The following is a 16,901-nucleotide window of genomic DNA, read 5'->3' as shown; positions in this document are numbered from 1 at the left end:
TGAAAAAAAAAAATAATTTTCACGTAAATTCCACTAATATAATTATTTTTTTAAAAAAATTCAAAAAGAAGAATTCCTATATGGTTGGTTAGTCCTAATACAATTAATGCCTAATGCTATTCAACTAATTTCTTCAAATCTAAATTTTTTTTTGAAGAAAGTCCAACAAAAGAGAATTTGTAGAGGCTTGGTCAATCTTAACAACTAATACCTAAGAACATCTCCAACCAGTACTTTATTTTTACGTACAATTGATTTACAGTAATTTTAACTACAAACTTTAATTTTTACTCTAAAAATATATTTTTTATATATTTCTCTTTTATATTATTTTGTATAATTTTTCATTATAATTTTAATTTATTTTTACATTATTACTAAAAAATATATAATTTATATTTTATTTATAAAATTATATATCACCTTTAAAAAAATAAATTATATAGTATTATTTTTCAAATAAAATTATAATATATCATTTAAAATAAAATAAAATTATATATCACTTTCTAAAAATAAAATTATACTCCCTCCGTCCCATATGTATCTATCTATTTACTTTTTGCACGGAATTTTATAAATATTAGTATTATATTGGGATGTAATAGAATAAAAGTACAAATACTAAATTACCCTTATTAATATTGTATGATATAAATGTAATGATATTTGTGTAATATATTATAAATTTGAAAGGTATTTATAATGTTAGGTGGATAATACACTTATTAAAAAAGAAATGGATATTTTGTTATGGGACGAACAAAAATAGAAAAACAGATATATTGTTAGGATTGAGGGAGTATATCATCTCAGAAAAATAAAATAAAATTATACCAGCACCCAAAAATAACAAAAATACACAAAATACTTCACTTAAAACTAAATTTAAATTTACATACGAAACCTATAAAATATAAAATATAATATTTTTTTAATGAAAAAATAAAATTCTTTTATGGGTGTTTTTGTTTGGTAGATTGGATTTTAAATACATTATTCATCTATTTTTTCCCCCCAAAATATCAAATCAAACACCTATTTTTTATTGTTTATATTTATAAAAATCAATTTTATTTTAAATACATTATTCATCCATTTTTCCCCCCAAAATATCAAATCAAACACCTATTTTTTATTTTTTATATTTATAAAAATCAATTTTACATTCAAAACATCACATCAACACCTATTTATACCACATCTTACATCTATTCAAATCCAAAAATTTTACTATTCAAATCACAACTCAAAATCCAAACCCCCAAACAAACACTTTTATTTATGTAAAAATATAATACAAATTAAAAAAAATGATAAAAATACTTCTATTAGTGTTTTATAATACTATTATAATAATATTTGTGCAAAAAATTATACAATTATAAAAATATTTTTAATATTAAGTACAATAATATAAAAATAAATGAGATATTTAAAATCGGACGAAGAAAGTATTATTTAACCACAAATCACACCCTAAATTAGCTTGAAACTATTGTAACACACTCAAAACAAGGCTTCCAAAAACTTAACAAAACAAAAGTCCTAACATTCACATAGTTTACCATGCCACTTAAGTTCAAGTACCAGATATACTTAACCGTTAGATCAAGCTATACATCGGTTCCAAAATCATATCCAAGTACCCTCAAACAACGGTTGCGTCGCTACCGTAGATTCCCCGAGCATATTCACAAGATCGGAGCACTCTCCGGCGCCCTCCGACCCAATCTCCAAACCAAGCTCTTGTTCTAAATCATCGGACGCCGATATCAAAAGAAACTCGCAACCTTCATAGTCGAGGAAATCCGGAGGATCGGCCGGGTGATATCGCCGATGCCCAAAAATCCCTTGAAGCCGCGCCGGATATACGGCCTTTCTTTTTTTGTCTAGTCCTCTAAATCCACTTTGCACGTGATGGTCGGGATTCTTTATTTGGATTATAAACGACGCCTCGCGTGCTATGTTTAAGGCTTCTTGCGGCCCCGAGCCCTCTACATTGCCCTCGACCGGAAACTCTAACTTGTACACTAAATGAGTGTGTGTTTGGTTGCTTCCCCGGTTGTGACTAAGGATCGAATACACGCCTTCCCCGGCCGCTCTTGCATCGGGTAAATGCCGTTGTCCTTTCGTCGTTGTCTCGTATATTTCTAAAAGAAAAATAACATTTTTGTTATGTACCGTATGTTTTTTTTTTTTAAAAAAAAAATAGCATTTTTGTAATAAAATTTTTTTATTTCTAATTTTATTTTTGCCGTTACTAATGACATTAAAGATAAAATTTATTAAAAATTTCGCCCTAAAGTTCATGTACCTATATTCACTTTTTCCGTTGGAATGACACTAAGGATAAAATTTATTAAATTTCGCCCAACTTTAATCTAAATTTACTTTTCACGTTACTAATGGTATTAATACTAAATTTAACCAGTTCATATACCTATATTCACTTTTTCCGTTATTAATGATATTAGGATAAAATTTATTAACTGACGCCCTAAAGTTCATGTATCTAATTTTTTATTTTTTATTTTTTTGTTACTACCGACATTATGAAAATTTATTAAATTTCACCAGCCATAATATTAGCTAGTTAATGCCATCTGTACTTAATTTTTTTTTTAATTTTTTTTTTAATGACAGTGAAAATCCGCAGCCGCTACCCGAAAATGCGCACTAGTAAACTCACGTTGCATTTCATATACTCCCTCCGTCCACAAACTAATGTTACGTCTAACAACTATTGTCCTATTTTAAACACAAATTTTGCATTTTTACCCCTTCATTCATTTATTACTTTTAATCTCTACATCTACCATACCACCATACCATACAATTAAGGACAAATTTGTCAAATCTTAGCAAAAAAGACAATCACCTTAAAAAACAGTGCAAATATATTTTAGGACAATAAAAATTGGACGGTGGAGTACGAACAAAGACTATACCAAAGCTTTGGTCTCATAAAATTTGATTTCAAGTTTTACTATATAATTGTTTTGCTCTCCTAAAATTTGATTTCAATTTTTACTATATAATTTGTTAGGAATCCTAATAAAAATAGATTATTTATTTTCACAAAAAATTAAATTCGATTTTAATATTTCATATATTGTAGAAGGAAGACTATACCAAGGTTTTGCTCTCATTTCAATTTTTACTTATAATTGTTAGGAATTCTACAAAATTTTAAATTGAAAAATGTTTTATAATCCATTGTTGTGCATGAAAATTTTATTTTTAATTGGAATGCATTAAATATAAAAATAAATTAATAAAATAATATTATTAATTTAAGAGAAAAAAAAAATATTATAAATATTGAGTGAAAATAAAAAGTGACCTCCTTTGAGTGCATCCTTCAAGTGTTGTATTTGTTTTGTGACCATTTGTACGAATCCCCAAAATGGCCTCCTCTCACTCTCCTCCGGCAGCCTTTTCCGACCCATTATTATATACCGAACCGCCGCCGCCTGCGGTTGCGCGCCGCCGTCGGAGCTGCCATCGCCGCCGCCGGAATTTTGGGGACGCAGAAAGAGGTAGAATTGCTGTACGTCTGATTCTCCATGTGCTGCTTCTTTCGCCACTTTTGGTCTGTAAAAGAAGAATATGTCTCCTTTTTCCTGTTCATTGATTATAAATTAAATTTAAATTCTAAAATAAATAAAATAAAATAAAATAAAAATTATATATATATATATGTAATCAAAATAATCGAAATTAAAATTAAATACCAGAATGTGGAGGGAATTGGTGTTGGGTTTGGTTTCGATTTTTATTTTGCTATTTTCTTCTTCCATATGTTTGGCAACTTTTAATTTTTTTCATTCACTGCCCTAATAATGAATTTCTATTAGTTTAATTTCAGTATTTATTTATTTATTTCTTAATAAGGGATAAGTACGAGAAGGGACTTTTAGACACGTTGGCAAGTCCTTGCAAATAAAACAAACGCGCTGAACGACACGTGTCCTCCTCCGATCCTGCCTGTCATGCTTACGCTGTAATGTAATCTTATCGCAATTTATTTGTATCAACAGTGCGTTTGACAATCGGCTGGTTTGACTAGCTAATTTAATTAGCTGATTGTATTAAATTATTTGATATTAGCTATTTACACGTATAATGATAATTAAGAATATTGATATATTTTTTTAAAAATATTTAATTTTTTATTTATTTTGGTTTAAAATTATAAAAAAAAAAAATTGTATTAATTATTAAAAATCATAAAAATATTTTAAAATTTTTATTTTTATATTTTAGATTTGAAAAAAAAATATTTTTATTAAAAACAATAATAATTTTTTATTAAAAATATGTAAAATATAAAATAATAAATATTTCGTATATATATTTATTTTCATAATTATTGTTGATTAAATTTTAATGTAAAATTTATATAATAAAAAATATATAAATAAATTAAATATTTATCTTTTCTATTTGATTTAATTTTAATAAATTTATATATTTTACAAATAAAATGATTTATATTTAATAATTAAAAATTATTCCAAAACACTGTGTTGATTAGCTTTTCATAAATTAGTTTTTTGGGTCCTAAAAGTTCATTAAAAAAAAAAAACTAATTTATCAAACATATAAATTAATTTTTTGATTAGTCAAACAACTAAAAACTCTTCAATAAACTTAAGCTTAAAAGCGGTTAAAAAAATTCTTTCTCAAACACCCCTAAATCTAATGAAATAAAAAAATAAATAAATACAATATTTTTAAAAAAATTTTTTGCGAATCTACAAAGAAAAGTATTCTCTCGGTGCATAAACAGATAATTCATTTGTTTTTGGATATGATTATTTAAATAGTGTAAAATTAATAAATTATTAATATTAAATTTATATGATTTTATTATTTTTTTTATATGAATAGTATTGTTTGTATTTTAACAATATGAATTTATATATTATTAAAAGAAAATTTGTATATGTGTTTAAATATTTATCACTAGTATATAATATGAATATTATTTTATAAGAAATAAAAATTTATATATAAATAAATAAAAAATATATTTATAATTAATTTAATTAATTTTATAAAAATAAAAAATTTAAAATATATATAAAAATATTTATTTATTAAAGAGAAATATAAAAATAAATTTTTTTGAATAGATCTTACATGTAAAAAAATTAAGAATTTAATTTAATTAATTTATATTTATTAAATATATTTATTATGGATAATTTACTATAAATAAAAAATAATCATCTATGATGAGATGGACAAAAAAAAAAATCATTTAGAATAGAAGTATATATATATATTCAAAATCCATCTATTCATTTTTATTATTTTAGTTTGTTATTTTTAATAATTACAAATAAATATGTATTTACATATATATATATATTTATATTTATATTTCACTAATATTTATAAACACAGGTACATATATATTTATATATAATTACAATTTTCATATTTACATATACATTTATACTTGGCATAAACAATGACGTTGTACTATCGAAAATTTGTTGAAATATACGTACAGTCTGAATACAGTGCTAAAATTAAAAAAATCTCGATTTAATTTCGAAGTACAAGTTTGTTTAAGTACATGTACAAGACTAGAGAGAGTCAATCAAGTACAACTTAGAGTCAAGTCAACACTAGTATGATATTGTCCGATTTGGGTTGAGCTCGTATGGATTTGTTTTTGGATATCTTCCGAAAGACCTCGTACTAGTGGAGTTCACTTAGGACTTATAATAAGGTGTGAATTTTTCTCATAACTCCTAACGTAAGACTTGAATTTGCACCCCAATACTAATTCTTACATAGAAACAATTTTGACCTTCTATGGGTATTGTAAATATATTCAAAATTCACTATTTTTTTTTGCAAAAACAGACTGTTTCAATAACCTTGCAGAAACATACTATGTTTCCACCAGAATAGTTCATTTTGTATGTATATATATATATATATATAAAACACCTGTTCTCAATGAAAATTAAAGATGTTTTCGCGAGTTCGTGGAAACACCTATGATTTTTGCTAAAACATATTTTTTTGACGTGAAAGATAATAGTTTTGGATTACATATTTTTTATTCTTTTTTGAAATTATTATGATCTTTTGATAGTTATTCTTTTTATATATTACTATATTATGATAATATATGTATATATATATATTAACAATGTATTAAAATATATCAACTTAAAAAGTTTTATAAACAACAAATAAATAATATAAAATACACTTATAATTTGCAATTTGAAGTGTAGAAAGTAATATAGTACTTTATTGATGAGAGAAAAAGTATCTATTTTTGAGTAAATATATCAAAATTATTTTACATATTCTCACTATTAAAAAAAAAAAAATACTTATGTTGAGATGGATAAATATCTTTCTTTAAAAAATGAAATTAAAAGAATCACACTATGAAATTATTTTTTAATTATTTTTTGTAAGTTTTTCTATATGTAAATTTTGTATTCTTTTTCTAAAAATTATTTTCTCGCTCACTCACAAAATATACATATATATATATATTATTACAAAGTAAGCAATTTTTACCTACATCGAGTGCAAAATTATCTTTACATTATTTCTAACTATTTGTTACAATTAAAATATTACTCGCTCCTTCCCAGCTTAGATGACTCATTTGGTTAGAGACACTGTATTTCAAATAACATAAATTAATAAGTTATTAATAATAAATTATGATATTATTTTATTATATTTTATATGAGTAGTAATTTTTGGTATTTTAAATATTTTAGCATTATATTTCCATAAAATATATATAATCGGATATTATTTTTGTAAATAATAAAATTTTATGTAATACAAATAAATAAATATTTATTTATTTATAATTAATTTAAAATTAATTTTATAAAAAATAAAAAATTATAAATATAAATAAAAAGTAATACTATACTATTTATTAATTAAGGAGATAGATAAAAATTAAAAAATTTTAATTAAATTTATTTATAGTATTTATTAAGGAGTATATTTAAAAAGTAATAAATTTACTTTAAAAAAAAAAAAAAAGTCACGGAGACAAAAATATGGAAAATGGTAAAAAAGGAATAGAGTATTATTTTTAAATTCTACCAAAAGTAATAAATATTTTATTCTTAAAAATTAATAAAATATTAGTTATAAAATTCAAAATTTCTTTTCGGTCCAAAAACAAACAAGAGAATCATAACCCAAAATCCAATCCACCATTCCTTCCGCCCCCAAATTGCCCTGACGCTAATTTCAATTGCGATGTCCCTTCTCCTTCTTCTCCTGCAACTTAAGTCTGCATTGAAAAATTGTAAGTTCATTCCTTCCTCCACTGTTGATCTTCCATTTATAGAAGAGCACAAGTGATGATAATCTTGCTGCAATTTTGAATTTTTTAATATTTTAGCTGTTTTGTTACTATATTTCAGTTTCAAGCATTTGTTGCAATTTGTGCTTGTTCACTGTTTTCTGATTGCAATTTAATCTACTGATAGTTAGAAATCGCATGCGTTTTCTATTTATATCATATGCGATATTTGGGTGATTTTGATTGGATTCTACCTAATTTATATGCGAAATATTTATTTGCTGTGTGCAGAGGCAAATATTAAATTTGACATAATTGGCAGAAAAAATGAAATAAAATTAATTAAAGGCCCAAAAGCCCATCTACAAAATAATTACGGCAAAAATCAAATAAGAAAGAAAAAGACACACCTATTTGGGGAGGAGAGAACGGCTAGCGCAGAAACGCATAGGGGCAGAGACAGATTCACAGACCGCGCAGTAGCAAATCGACAGAGAAGATTTCCCCTCCCACTACGACTTTATCCTTCTATTTTGTTCTTTGTTATTTGATTATAAAGTAGACATTTTTCTGGTTTGAGGGATGATAATATTTTGGTTCTTTTGTTTTGGAGATTCTTGATTTTCTTTATAAAAGTTCTTTTTGATTATCAATATTTGTCTAATTTTGAGAATAGCGTTTGTGATTGTTAGATTGATTGAATATTTTGGTACCGATATTTAAATTAGTCTGATAATCTAAAGTCAATTCAGGTAGGATATCCGTAATTGTATTCGCACTTGAATAGGTGACAACCGGGTTGAATAGTTCCTTCTCGGGGGTTAGACAATCAAATCTAATTGCTCATCTTAGGTAGTAATTGTTTTGAATTGGGTTTTTCTAGATTGGAATGCGGTTAGGCAATATTCTTATGGGCGCACCTAGGTTTATTTGCTTAATTAGGGGTAGTTAACGATCGTACCTTAATTACCTACACTGTAAGGAAAAATTGGTTGTCAGGGCTTGTTGATAACTATAACCAATTTATTGATACTTTAATAAGAATTAACTTTATTGAATTTATGATAAAACACAAGTGTCATAACTGCATCACCCCTTGAGCCAGACATCCCCTTGATAGTCCGTTCCCCTTTAATTTAATTGTTTTGTTATTTTATTTTAATTAGATAATAAAAGAAAAATCATCATTTATTTACTGCATTAGAATACGAAAGATTGAATCACACAATTCCTGTGGAGACGATCCCTTCCCTTGTATTACATTAAATTGTGATCACGGATTAGGTGAAATATTTGATTGACTGTGCGACAGGTCAATTTTTGGTGTCGTTGCCGGGGATTGGCGCTCTGTTTTACTCTTTTGTGTTATTTTAATTTATCCTTTTGTTTATGCCCCGTTCTTCTCATACAAGTGAACTGATATTTAATCTTGAGATCGAGAAGGATGAGCGAAAACTACGAAAGGAAGCCAAGCAACGAAAAGCTGCTCAGGTTGCGAAGCTGGCAGAATCTTTAAACCACCTCAAAATCTCTAGCTCTAGCGACTCTGAAAGTGATCAAGAAACTGTCATGGCTGAAGATACCCGCACTTTAAGGGAGTTGGTTGCTCCCGACTTGGTGCAACAGCCCTTATGCATTAACTTTTCAACTCTGAATAACACTATTGCTTTTGAACTAAAATCTGGCTTAATTCATTTATTGCCTTCTTTTCATGGACTTGCAGGTGAAGACCCTCACAAACACTTGCAAGAGTTCGACGTGGTGTGCTCCAGCATGAAACCACCAGGTGTTACTGACGAACAGATCAAACTCAGAGTCTTCCCATTCTCGCTCAAAGATGCTGCAAATGATTGGCTCTACTATCTCCCACCTGGAAGCATCGACACGTGGAACGACATGAAAAAGAAATTTTTGGATAAGTACTTTTCAGCTTCCAGAGTTGCGATCCTGAGGAAGAAGATATGTGGCATCAAGCAACAATAAGGTGAAACGCTCCATGAATATTGGGAGCGATTCAATAAACTTATCATTAAATGTCCACAACATCAAATTTCCCCTCAGTTATTGATTCAATACTTTTATGATGGTTTGTCATTGATGGACAGGAACATCATCGATGCTGCAAGTGGTGGAGCTTTAGTAAATAAGACGCCGGCACAAGCTTGGGATCTTATTGCGAGGATGGCTAAAAACACGCAACAATTTGGTTCAAGAAATGTTGGACATATGAGCGGAAACAATAACGACCATACCATCCAATCGATACAGCACCAACTTGCTGAGTTGACGAGCTTTGTTCGCAAGATGGTCGTGGAAAAATTCAACCCGAGTGTCCAGGTCAAGGCGTGAGGAATATGCACGAGTACAGGCCACCCTACGGATGCATGTCCAACCCTTCAAGAAGGCTATGCAGTGGATGTAAACGCTGCAAACTATGGTGTTAATGGGCCTCCAGTGTACAATCCATACTCCAACACCTACAATCCAGACTGGAGAGATAATCCAAACCTGCGCTATGGAAACGCACAACAGAGTAATGCTCATCAACCATTTGGAGCTATGCAGCAGATGCAACAGCCTCGTTTCTATAAGAAACAGCCGCCCCAACCACCCACAAGCAACTCCAGTCCGTCTTTGGAAGACTTGGTGAAGTGTATGGCTACCACTACCCTATAGTTCCAGCAAGAGACGAAAAAGTTCCAACAAGAGATGAGATCGACAGTTGACAAATTACAAGGTGAGATCAATCAAGTGTCAGAGGAGGTGAAACAACTACGTGAATGAGGAAATTGGCCTGCTCAGCCTGAGCCAAATCCAGCAAATGTCAGCGCCATCACTATTTGCAGTGAATGACGATTGAATGTTCCTCCCGGCCTAATCCAAAGAATATAAGTGCTATAACCCTTCGTAACGGAAAGGAATTGGAAGGTCCATCTCCTATCTCAAAGGGACATAATGAAGATCAAATTGAGATGGAGATTGAAAAAGAGCCGAACTTCACGAAAGGTACCTTCTAACTCTGTTTCTCCTACTGAAGCTAAACCAGCTCCTTTTCCTAATAGGTTGAAAAAGACCACAAAAGGCGAACAAACGAAAAGAGATGATGAAAATCTTCAAAAAGGTGGAACTTAATATCCCGCTCCTGGAGGCTATCAACCAAATCCCCAAGTACGCGAAGTTTTTGAAAGAACTGTGCACTAACAAAAGGAAATTGCGAAGGGACGAGCACATTATAGCAGGTGAGAACGTTTCTGTTGTTATCAAAAGAAAGGTACCACCTAAAACAGGTGATCCAGGTATGTTTTCTATCCCTTGTAAGATTGAAAGAACTGAGATAACTAAGGCTATGCTAGATCTAGGAGCTGCTATTAATGTCATGTCTCGATCAATATACGACTCTTTAAATCTAGGGCCTCTAAAAGAAACAGGAATTATTATTCAACTTGCTGATCGAACCCATGCTTATCCCGATGGTATGATAGAAGATGTATTAGTTCTAGTGAATGAATTGATTTTTCCTGTTGATTTTTATATTCTGGATATGCATGATGCGCACTGCTCTAATCCACCGCCTCTTTTGTTAGGAAAACCTTTTATGTGCACTGCAGGAACAAAAATAGATGTTAAAAAGGGGACACTCAGCTTGGAGTTTGATGGAGAAGAATTTCATTTCAATATTTTTAATCCCGTCAAATGTCCTGTTGAATCTGAATCGTTATATGCAATTAATGTTATTAATTTTGTGGTGCAGGAAACTTGTGAAGTTTGTAATGAGAATAAACGAAGAACTGTGTTGATAAAACAGTTAGAGAAAAAATCAACTGGAGAGAGTAAGAAAAGAAAAAAGATTGTCGAAAAGTGGAGATGGATTCCCAATGGATCACCATTGCTGGCAACGAAAAAATGTCATAAGGAGAATCAAAATTTTAAGCCGAAGAAAAAGTGTATGGCCAACAGACATCGCTTCAAATCATACCACGAGGGACCCTCACTTGATCCTATAAAGTCAGCACCCGTTGCCGATTTTAATGTTCTGAATTGATACGAGGCGAAGTCTAGCTCAAAAACTATAAAGAAAAGCGCTTTTTGGGAGAGACAACCCAAATAATTTAATGGCTTTATTTAATTTTATTTATTTATTTTATTTAATTGCTAATAATACTTTTGATAATTTTGTTTGATTTTGTGTAGGTCTTTTGAAACTAATTAGTAGGTCTTGGCGACACATCAATTTTCTTAAACAAAAAAAAAAAAATTATTAAAACCCTTTCTCTCTCTCTTCTCCCCTCCTCGCGCCGCCGGTTTCTCCCTCCGCCAGAAGACGCCCCTCCGCCGCGCCGAAGCCCTCTGCCTCCGCCTCCGTTCTTCTTCTTCTTCTTCCGCACCAGACGCAGCCTCCCCGCCGCGGGTTCCTCCCTCCGCCAGAAGACGCCCCTCCGCCGCGCCGAAGCCCTCCGCCTCCGCCGTTCATCTTCTTCCTCTTATTCTTCTTCTCCCTCTTCTTCTTCCTCTTCTTCTTCTTCTTCTTCTTCTTCTTCTTCTCCTTCTCCTCCAGGCGCCGCCCCTCCTCCGCCGGTTCCAGGTTCCCACGGCACGACGCCCGCCGCGAAATCCCTACTCCACCGAACCTACGCCCTGCGACTCCACGCTGCCGCAGATTCCACACGCCACCAGACGCCGCCGAGCCCTTCGCCGATCGTCCTCTGCCAGACTACGATCTCTTGCGCGTCGCCCTCGACTTCTTCCTCCCCTGCTCAGTCATCTCCTATCACCGCATCCGATCCTCTAATTGGGTAATATTTCTTCATCCCTTTGTTCTAATTCTTTCCATTTTTGGAGATGGATTTATTGAGGCTATGCGATTGCTAAAATTGGAATCGAGATTGAAATTCAGTTCCTATGATTGGTGTTTTATAATGTTTAGGTGCGATGATCATGGACTATTTGTCTTGAGTTAATAAGGTTAATTGGTTGCTTGAGTTAATGGGTTGTTAGTTGTTTGATTTGCTCGATTTTTTATAGTCTACGTTGGCTTAGTTGATGGGAATGAAATTGAATTGACTTTGTTGAGACCTAAGATTGAATCCAAGCCCCGTGATACCCCTTGATACTTACTCACTGGTTGTGAACATTAGGCGGTTGAATTGATTTGGTTTGTCGAGATTTGGCAGAAATCCAAGCACTTACTCTTTTGGAGCAATTTTGTTTTGACATGGTAGAATTACAAACCAGACATTCTTTGCTCCTTTTGGGATACTTTGCTGTGTTGGTGAGTTTGTTTTTCAGGAGCCGTGAGATTTTTCAAGCCCACTGCACCACCAACTCACAAGGCCTTGGCAAGGCAAGCAAATAACACAATGCAGTTTTACAACTCTCTACGGACTCCAAGGAAGTCCCTCTCTTCTTCTATTGCTTTCTTTACCTTGCGGACAATGCATACTTTAGGTGTGGGGAGAGTTATGCAAAATTTTGGGCAAATTTTTCATTTTTTGTGCTACTTTTTATGCCTGATTTGCTGTCATTTTGCATGTTTTTTAGATTTGTCTGAAGTGAGTCAAAGGTGATTTGTGTGATAGGTTAGTTTGGCATGACTAATGACATTTGATTGGTGATATGTTGAGTTAAGTCGACGTTTGAACCCTGTGAGAATTTGAGCTTATGTTCCAAAAGTCACATTAGAAAATAAATTGCATATATTCAAGCTTTTAGAAATTTCTTTCATGTGTGATTTGTAGTGCTCAATTAGATGACCTAGAACTTGAGTGATTATGCATGTTGAATTTGCAACTATCGAGTCTTGCATTTTGAAAATGATAAGGGCATTAGGTATCCTATTAAGCCTTTCTTTATTACCCAGCACAATATATTCCCCTAATTAGCCCATTTGAGCCTTCTTAGCCTATTTTTCTTTTATAATAACATGTCTTTTACCCTTGTACCCTTCTTTTGATTAAGCCTTCTCCGATTTGAATCATATGTTAGAATGAATTACTTTAAGTCCATGTTGTGATGCACTTTATTTCTTCGCAGTAGTTAGAAACGAACTTTGGGTACAAATAAGTCATAGTATGAAGGAATAACTGTGGGTTATGTAGGTATATATATATATATATATAAAGGCAAAAGCCAAAAAAAAAATAAAAAAAAGGAATAATAAAAAAAAAAAAAAAAAAAAAGAAACAAAAAAAAAAATACAAAAATAAATAAATAAATAATTATCTTAATAAAGTATTTTCATTTAATTTCATTATTAAAGTTTGGGTAGTGAATAGAGTACGGATTTAATTGTTTATGCCGATTTGTTCTTCATGTGCTAGCATCGTGTTCTTATTGTGTTCTTTTCTGACATATTTTAGCTCTTGTATGTCTTTTTTCCTACCCTGACCATAGGCCCCGTTACAACCCTTGTTGAAAGTCCCTTTGATTCTCTATGCTAAATTCGAATATCTTAAGTAAGGGAGATTTGATTTTCACTCAAGCCTATAGAATAATCTTTTGTTGCACTACCTGAGTGTTGAGCCAATTATACACTTAATTCCTTCAGAGAGCATGTGAGAATACACTTTATCTTGTGAGATTGACTTGGCTTGATGTGTTAAAATTCAGATTGAATTGGTTGTTTTGGATTCTCTTGTCATATCGAGTTGCCTGCAATTTCTTTGGCTTATTTCGAATTTATGCTTGAGGGCAAGCATGATCTAGGTGTGGAGAGAATTGATAGTTAGAAATCGCATGCGTTTTCTATTCATATCATATGCGATATTTGGGTGATTTTGATTGGATTCTACCTAATTTATATGCGAATTGTTTATTTGTTGTGGGCAAAGGGCAAATATTAAATTTGGCATAATTGGCAAAAAAAGGAAATAAAATTAATTAAAGGCCCAAAAGTCCATCTCCAAAATAATTAGGGCAAAAATCAAATAAGAAAGAAAAAGACACGCCTATTTAGGGAGGAGAGAACGGCTAGGGCAGAAACGCACAGGAGCAGGAGACTGACAGATTCATAGACCGCGCAGGAGCAAATCGACAGAGAACATTTTCCTCTCCCACTATGACTTTATCTTTCTATTTTGTTCTTTGTTATTTGATTATGGAGTAGACATTTTTCTGGTGGTTTGAGGGGTGATAATATTTTGGTTCTTTTGTTTTGGAGATTCTTGATTTTCTTTATAAAAGTTCTTTTTTATTATCAATATTTGTCTAATTTTGAGAATAGCGTTTGTGATTGTTAGATTGATTGAATATTTTGGTACCGATATTTAAATTAGTCTGATAATCTAAAGTCAATTCAAGTAGGATATCCGTAATTGTATTCGCACTTGAATAGGTGACAACCGGGTTGAATAGTTTCTTCCCGGGGGTTAGACAATCAAATCTAATTGCTTCTCTTAGGTAGTAATTGTTTTGAATTGAATTTTTCTAGATTGGAATGCGGTTAGGCAATATTCTAATGGGCGCATCTAGGTTTATTTGCTTAATTAGGGGTAGTTAACGGTCGTACCTTAATTACCTACACTGTAAGGAAAAATTGGTTGTCAGAGCTTGTTGGTAACTATAACCAATTTATTGATACTTTAATAAGAATTTTAACTTTATTGAATTTATGATAAAACACAAGAGCCATAACTGCATTACCCTTTGAGCCAGACATCCCCTTAATAATCAGTTCCCCTTTAATTTAATTGCTTTGTTATTTTATTTTAATTAGATAATAAAAGAAAAATCCCCCTTTATTTACTGCATTAGAATACGAAAAAGTGAATCACACAATCCCTGTGGAGACGATCCCTTCCCCTGTATTACATTAAATTGTAATCACGGATTAGGTGAAATATTTGATTGACTGCGCGACAGGTCATCTACCAATAATTTTGATTCCTAAGATATGGACGCTTCGGAGTTGGAGACACGAACTAATTCCACCTCCGTGGCGGTGGAGGAAGAGGAAGAAGAGGAGTACGTTTTGCTTGATTTGGATGGCGTTTCCGACCACATTAGCATTCCTCCCAATGCGCCATACCAACTCTCTGTACGTACTATTTCAGTCCACTCTTATTCTCTTACATTCACACGTTTGAATTCACTTCCATAGGTTTCGATATACAATCAATTACATTGATAATTGACGTTTGAATTCACTTCCATAGATTTTGATCAACAATCGATTACATTGTTAATTGTCATTGTTTTGTCGTTGTCTGAATATGATTATTATTTGAACGATTTATGCAGGGCCTGGACACTCCCAATCCGATTATGCTGATAGATAACAAAATTAAATTGGTGAGTCGATATCCATCCATTCGATTTTTCACCTGATGCATACTTCCTAGACGATTCTTTGTGCTAACAAAATTTTGCTTGATGGTCCATTGCTATGTTCTCCCCTAAAATTCGACTGATCAGATGAAGTTGTTGGCAAATCCATTAGAATGCCTGAAACAGTTAAAAGAAAATTGACATTTGATTGCACATATTCATTTATAATTTCTCTGACTCGAATCCACGTAACCATTTTGTATTTCAGATAGGAGAATATGAAGAGACAATTGGGACTTGCCTTGTTTTCAATCAATCCGGTAAGCAGCCATGTTTATCATTGTACTATTAAATCGTGGCTAAGATGCACAAAACTTACTGTGGTTTCACGAAATTGCGTCAAATCCCCTATACTTCTAAAATTGCGTCAAATTCCCTCATGGCTTCATAAATTCTGCGTCTAACCTCATCTACGGTTCTTATTTAACGATGTTTGACCTAAATGCTTTCAAATTGCAAATGAATTTCAGAATACCGATTTTTAAACCTTTAAAATTACTAATATATTCATTTTCTTTTATATTTAGTGTCACATAATAGTAAAAATAAACTCTTGAAACCGGAGAGAAACAACTAATTATGAGTGTATTTGCTGGTTTTTAAGGTTAAATATAATAGGAATAAATATATTTGTAATTTTAGGTGTTTAGAAATTAAAATTTTGAAATTCATTCACAGTTTAGACTCGTGTAGGTCAAACACCTTTAAATAAGGACCATTAAGGGGTTAGATGCAGAGTTTATGAAACGACAAGGGAGATTGACGCACTTTTAGAAGTACGAAGGACTTGATGCAATTTCGTGAAATCACAGGTGGGTTTGGTGCTCTTTAGCCTTAAATCTCTTAAGTTGATAGAACTTTGGTGGGATTATCCTTAAACCTGAGACTCTAGGATCATCACCTATTTAAATATTAAAAAGCTGAAATTGTATGCATTACAACATACCAACGACACATATTGAGGTTTTTGTTGCGTTTTTTAAACTACAAACATCTTTCCGGCTTATACCACATGTTTTTATTCCTCAACAGATGGATCTCCTATTGTTCACCAAGAGACAGGGCCTTCGGAAGCCAGCCTTTTCTCCGGAAAATACATAATAGATCCCAACGAAACCCCGGCCAAACAAGTAAGTGCAGTTGTTTCCCTGCACAAAATTCTCAAATTTAGACTATTTTCAGAAGTTAATGATTCTAATGTAGAAAAACCAAGCAGGCAATGAACAAACTTCAGTTTAAATTATAGATTCAAAAGTAGGATTTTGTA

At 31.5% G+C, this 16,901-nt stretch overlaps 2 protein-coding genes and 1 non-coding gene across 7 annotated transcripts; 1 reads left to right on the top strand and 2 right to left on the bottom strand.

Moving 5' to 3' along the window:
• Nucleotides 1–1,531: 1,531 nt before the first annotated feature.
• LOC127243872 (uncharacterized) lies at nucleotides 1,532–3,868 on the bottom strand. Its single transcript, XM_051264090.1, has 3 exons — nucleotides 3,738–3,868; nucleotides 3,347–3,626; nucleotides 1,532–2,153 (listed from the first exon to the last, which is right to left on the bottom strand). The coding sequence occupies exons 1-3, from the start codon at nucleotides 3,801–3,803 to the stop codon at nucleotides 1,636–1,638; spliced, it is 864 nt and encodes a 287-aa protein (XP_051120047.1). The 5' UTR covers nucleotides 3,804–3,868; the 3' UTR covers nucleotides 1,532–1,635.
• A 5,388-nt stretch (nucleotides 3,869–9,256) lies between these two features.
• Nucleotides 9,257–9,363, bottom strand: LOC127244000 (small nucleolar RNA R71). Its single transcript, XR_007837077.1, has one exon. It is a non-coding gene; the product is annotated as a small nucleolar RNA R71 (small nucleolar RNA).
• A 66-nt stretch (nucleotides 9,364–9,429) lies between these two features.
• LOC127243824 (uncharacterized) lies at nucleotides 9,430–16,901 on the top strand. 5 transcript variants are annotated; one of them, XR_007837040.1, is made up of 5 exons: nucleotides 11,541–15,344; nucleotides 15,548–15,598; nucleotides 15,843–15,894; nucleotides 16,328–16,446; nucleotides 16,667–16,737. XR_007837040.1 is itself a non-coding variant. In XM_051264009.1 (5 exons), the coding sequence occupies exons 2-5, from the start codon at nucleotides 15,201–15,203 to the stop codon at nucleotides 16,855–16,857; spliced, it is 438 nt and encodes a 145-aa protein (XP_051119966.1). In that variant the 5' UTR covers nucleotides 11,544–12,653; nucleotides 15,170–15,200; the 3' UTR covers nucleotides 16,858–16,901. The 5 variants fall into 5 exon arrangements, 3 of the variants coding, with proteins under 3 accessions (XP_051119966.1, XP_051119965.1, XP_051119964.1); XM_051264009.1 differs by lacking the exon at nucleotides 16,328–16,446 and having other exon boundaries at nucleotides 11,544–12,653; nucleotides 15,170–15,344; nucleotides 16,667–16,901; XM_051264008.1 differs by lacking the exon at nucleotides 16,328–16,446 and having other exon boundaries at nucleotides 11,544–12,702; nucleotides 15,171–15,344; nucleotides 16,667–16,901.

This window comes from Andrographis paniculata, unplaced genomic scaffold (assembly GCF_009805555.1).
Source record: "Andrographis paniculata isolate CXL003 unplaced genomic scaffold, ASM980555v1 Contig98END, whole genome shotgun sequence".
Lineage (NCBI taxonomy): Eukaryota > Viridiplantae > Streptophyta > Magnoliopsida > Lamiales > Acanthaceae > Andrographis > Andrographis paniculata.
The sequence above is the reverse complement of the archived record's forward strand: the minus strand, read 5'-3'. Positions and strand labels throughout refer to the sequence as shown.

Coding starts and splice junctions, on each gene's coding strand:
- LOC127243872 (XM_051264090.1), bottom strand. CDS start 3,803: ATGGAAGAAGAAAATAGCAAAATAAAAATCGAAACCAAACCCAACACC. Junction 3,627..3,737: donor CCAATTCCCTCCACATTCTG/GTATTTAATTTT, acceptor ATCAATGAACAG/GAAAAAGGAGACATATTCTT. Junction 2,154..3,346: donor GAAGGATGCACTCAAAGGAG/GTCACTTTTTAT, acceptor TTTTTCTTTTAG/AAATATACGAGACAACGACG.
- LOC127243824 (XM_051264009.1), top strand. CDS start 15,201: ATGGACGCTTCGGAGTTGGAGACACGAACTAATTCCACCTCCGTGGCG. Junction 15,345..15,547: donor ATGCGCCATACCAACTCTCT/GTACGTACTATT, acceptor CGATTTATGCAG/GGCCTGGACACTCCCAATCC. Junction 15,599..15,842: donor TAGATAACAAAATTAAATTG/GTGAGTCGATAT, acceptor TTTGTATTTCAG/ATAGGAGAATATGAAGAGAC.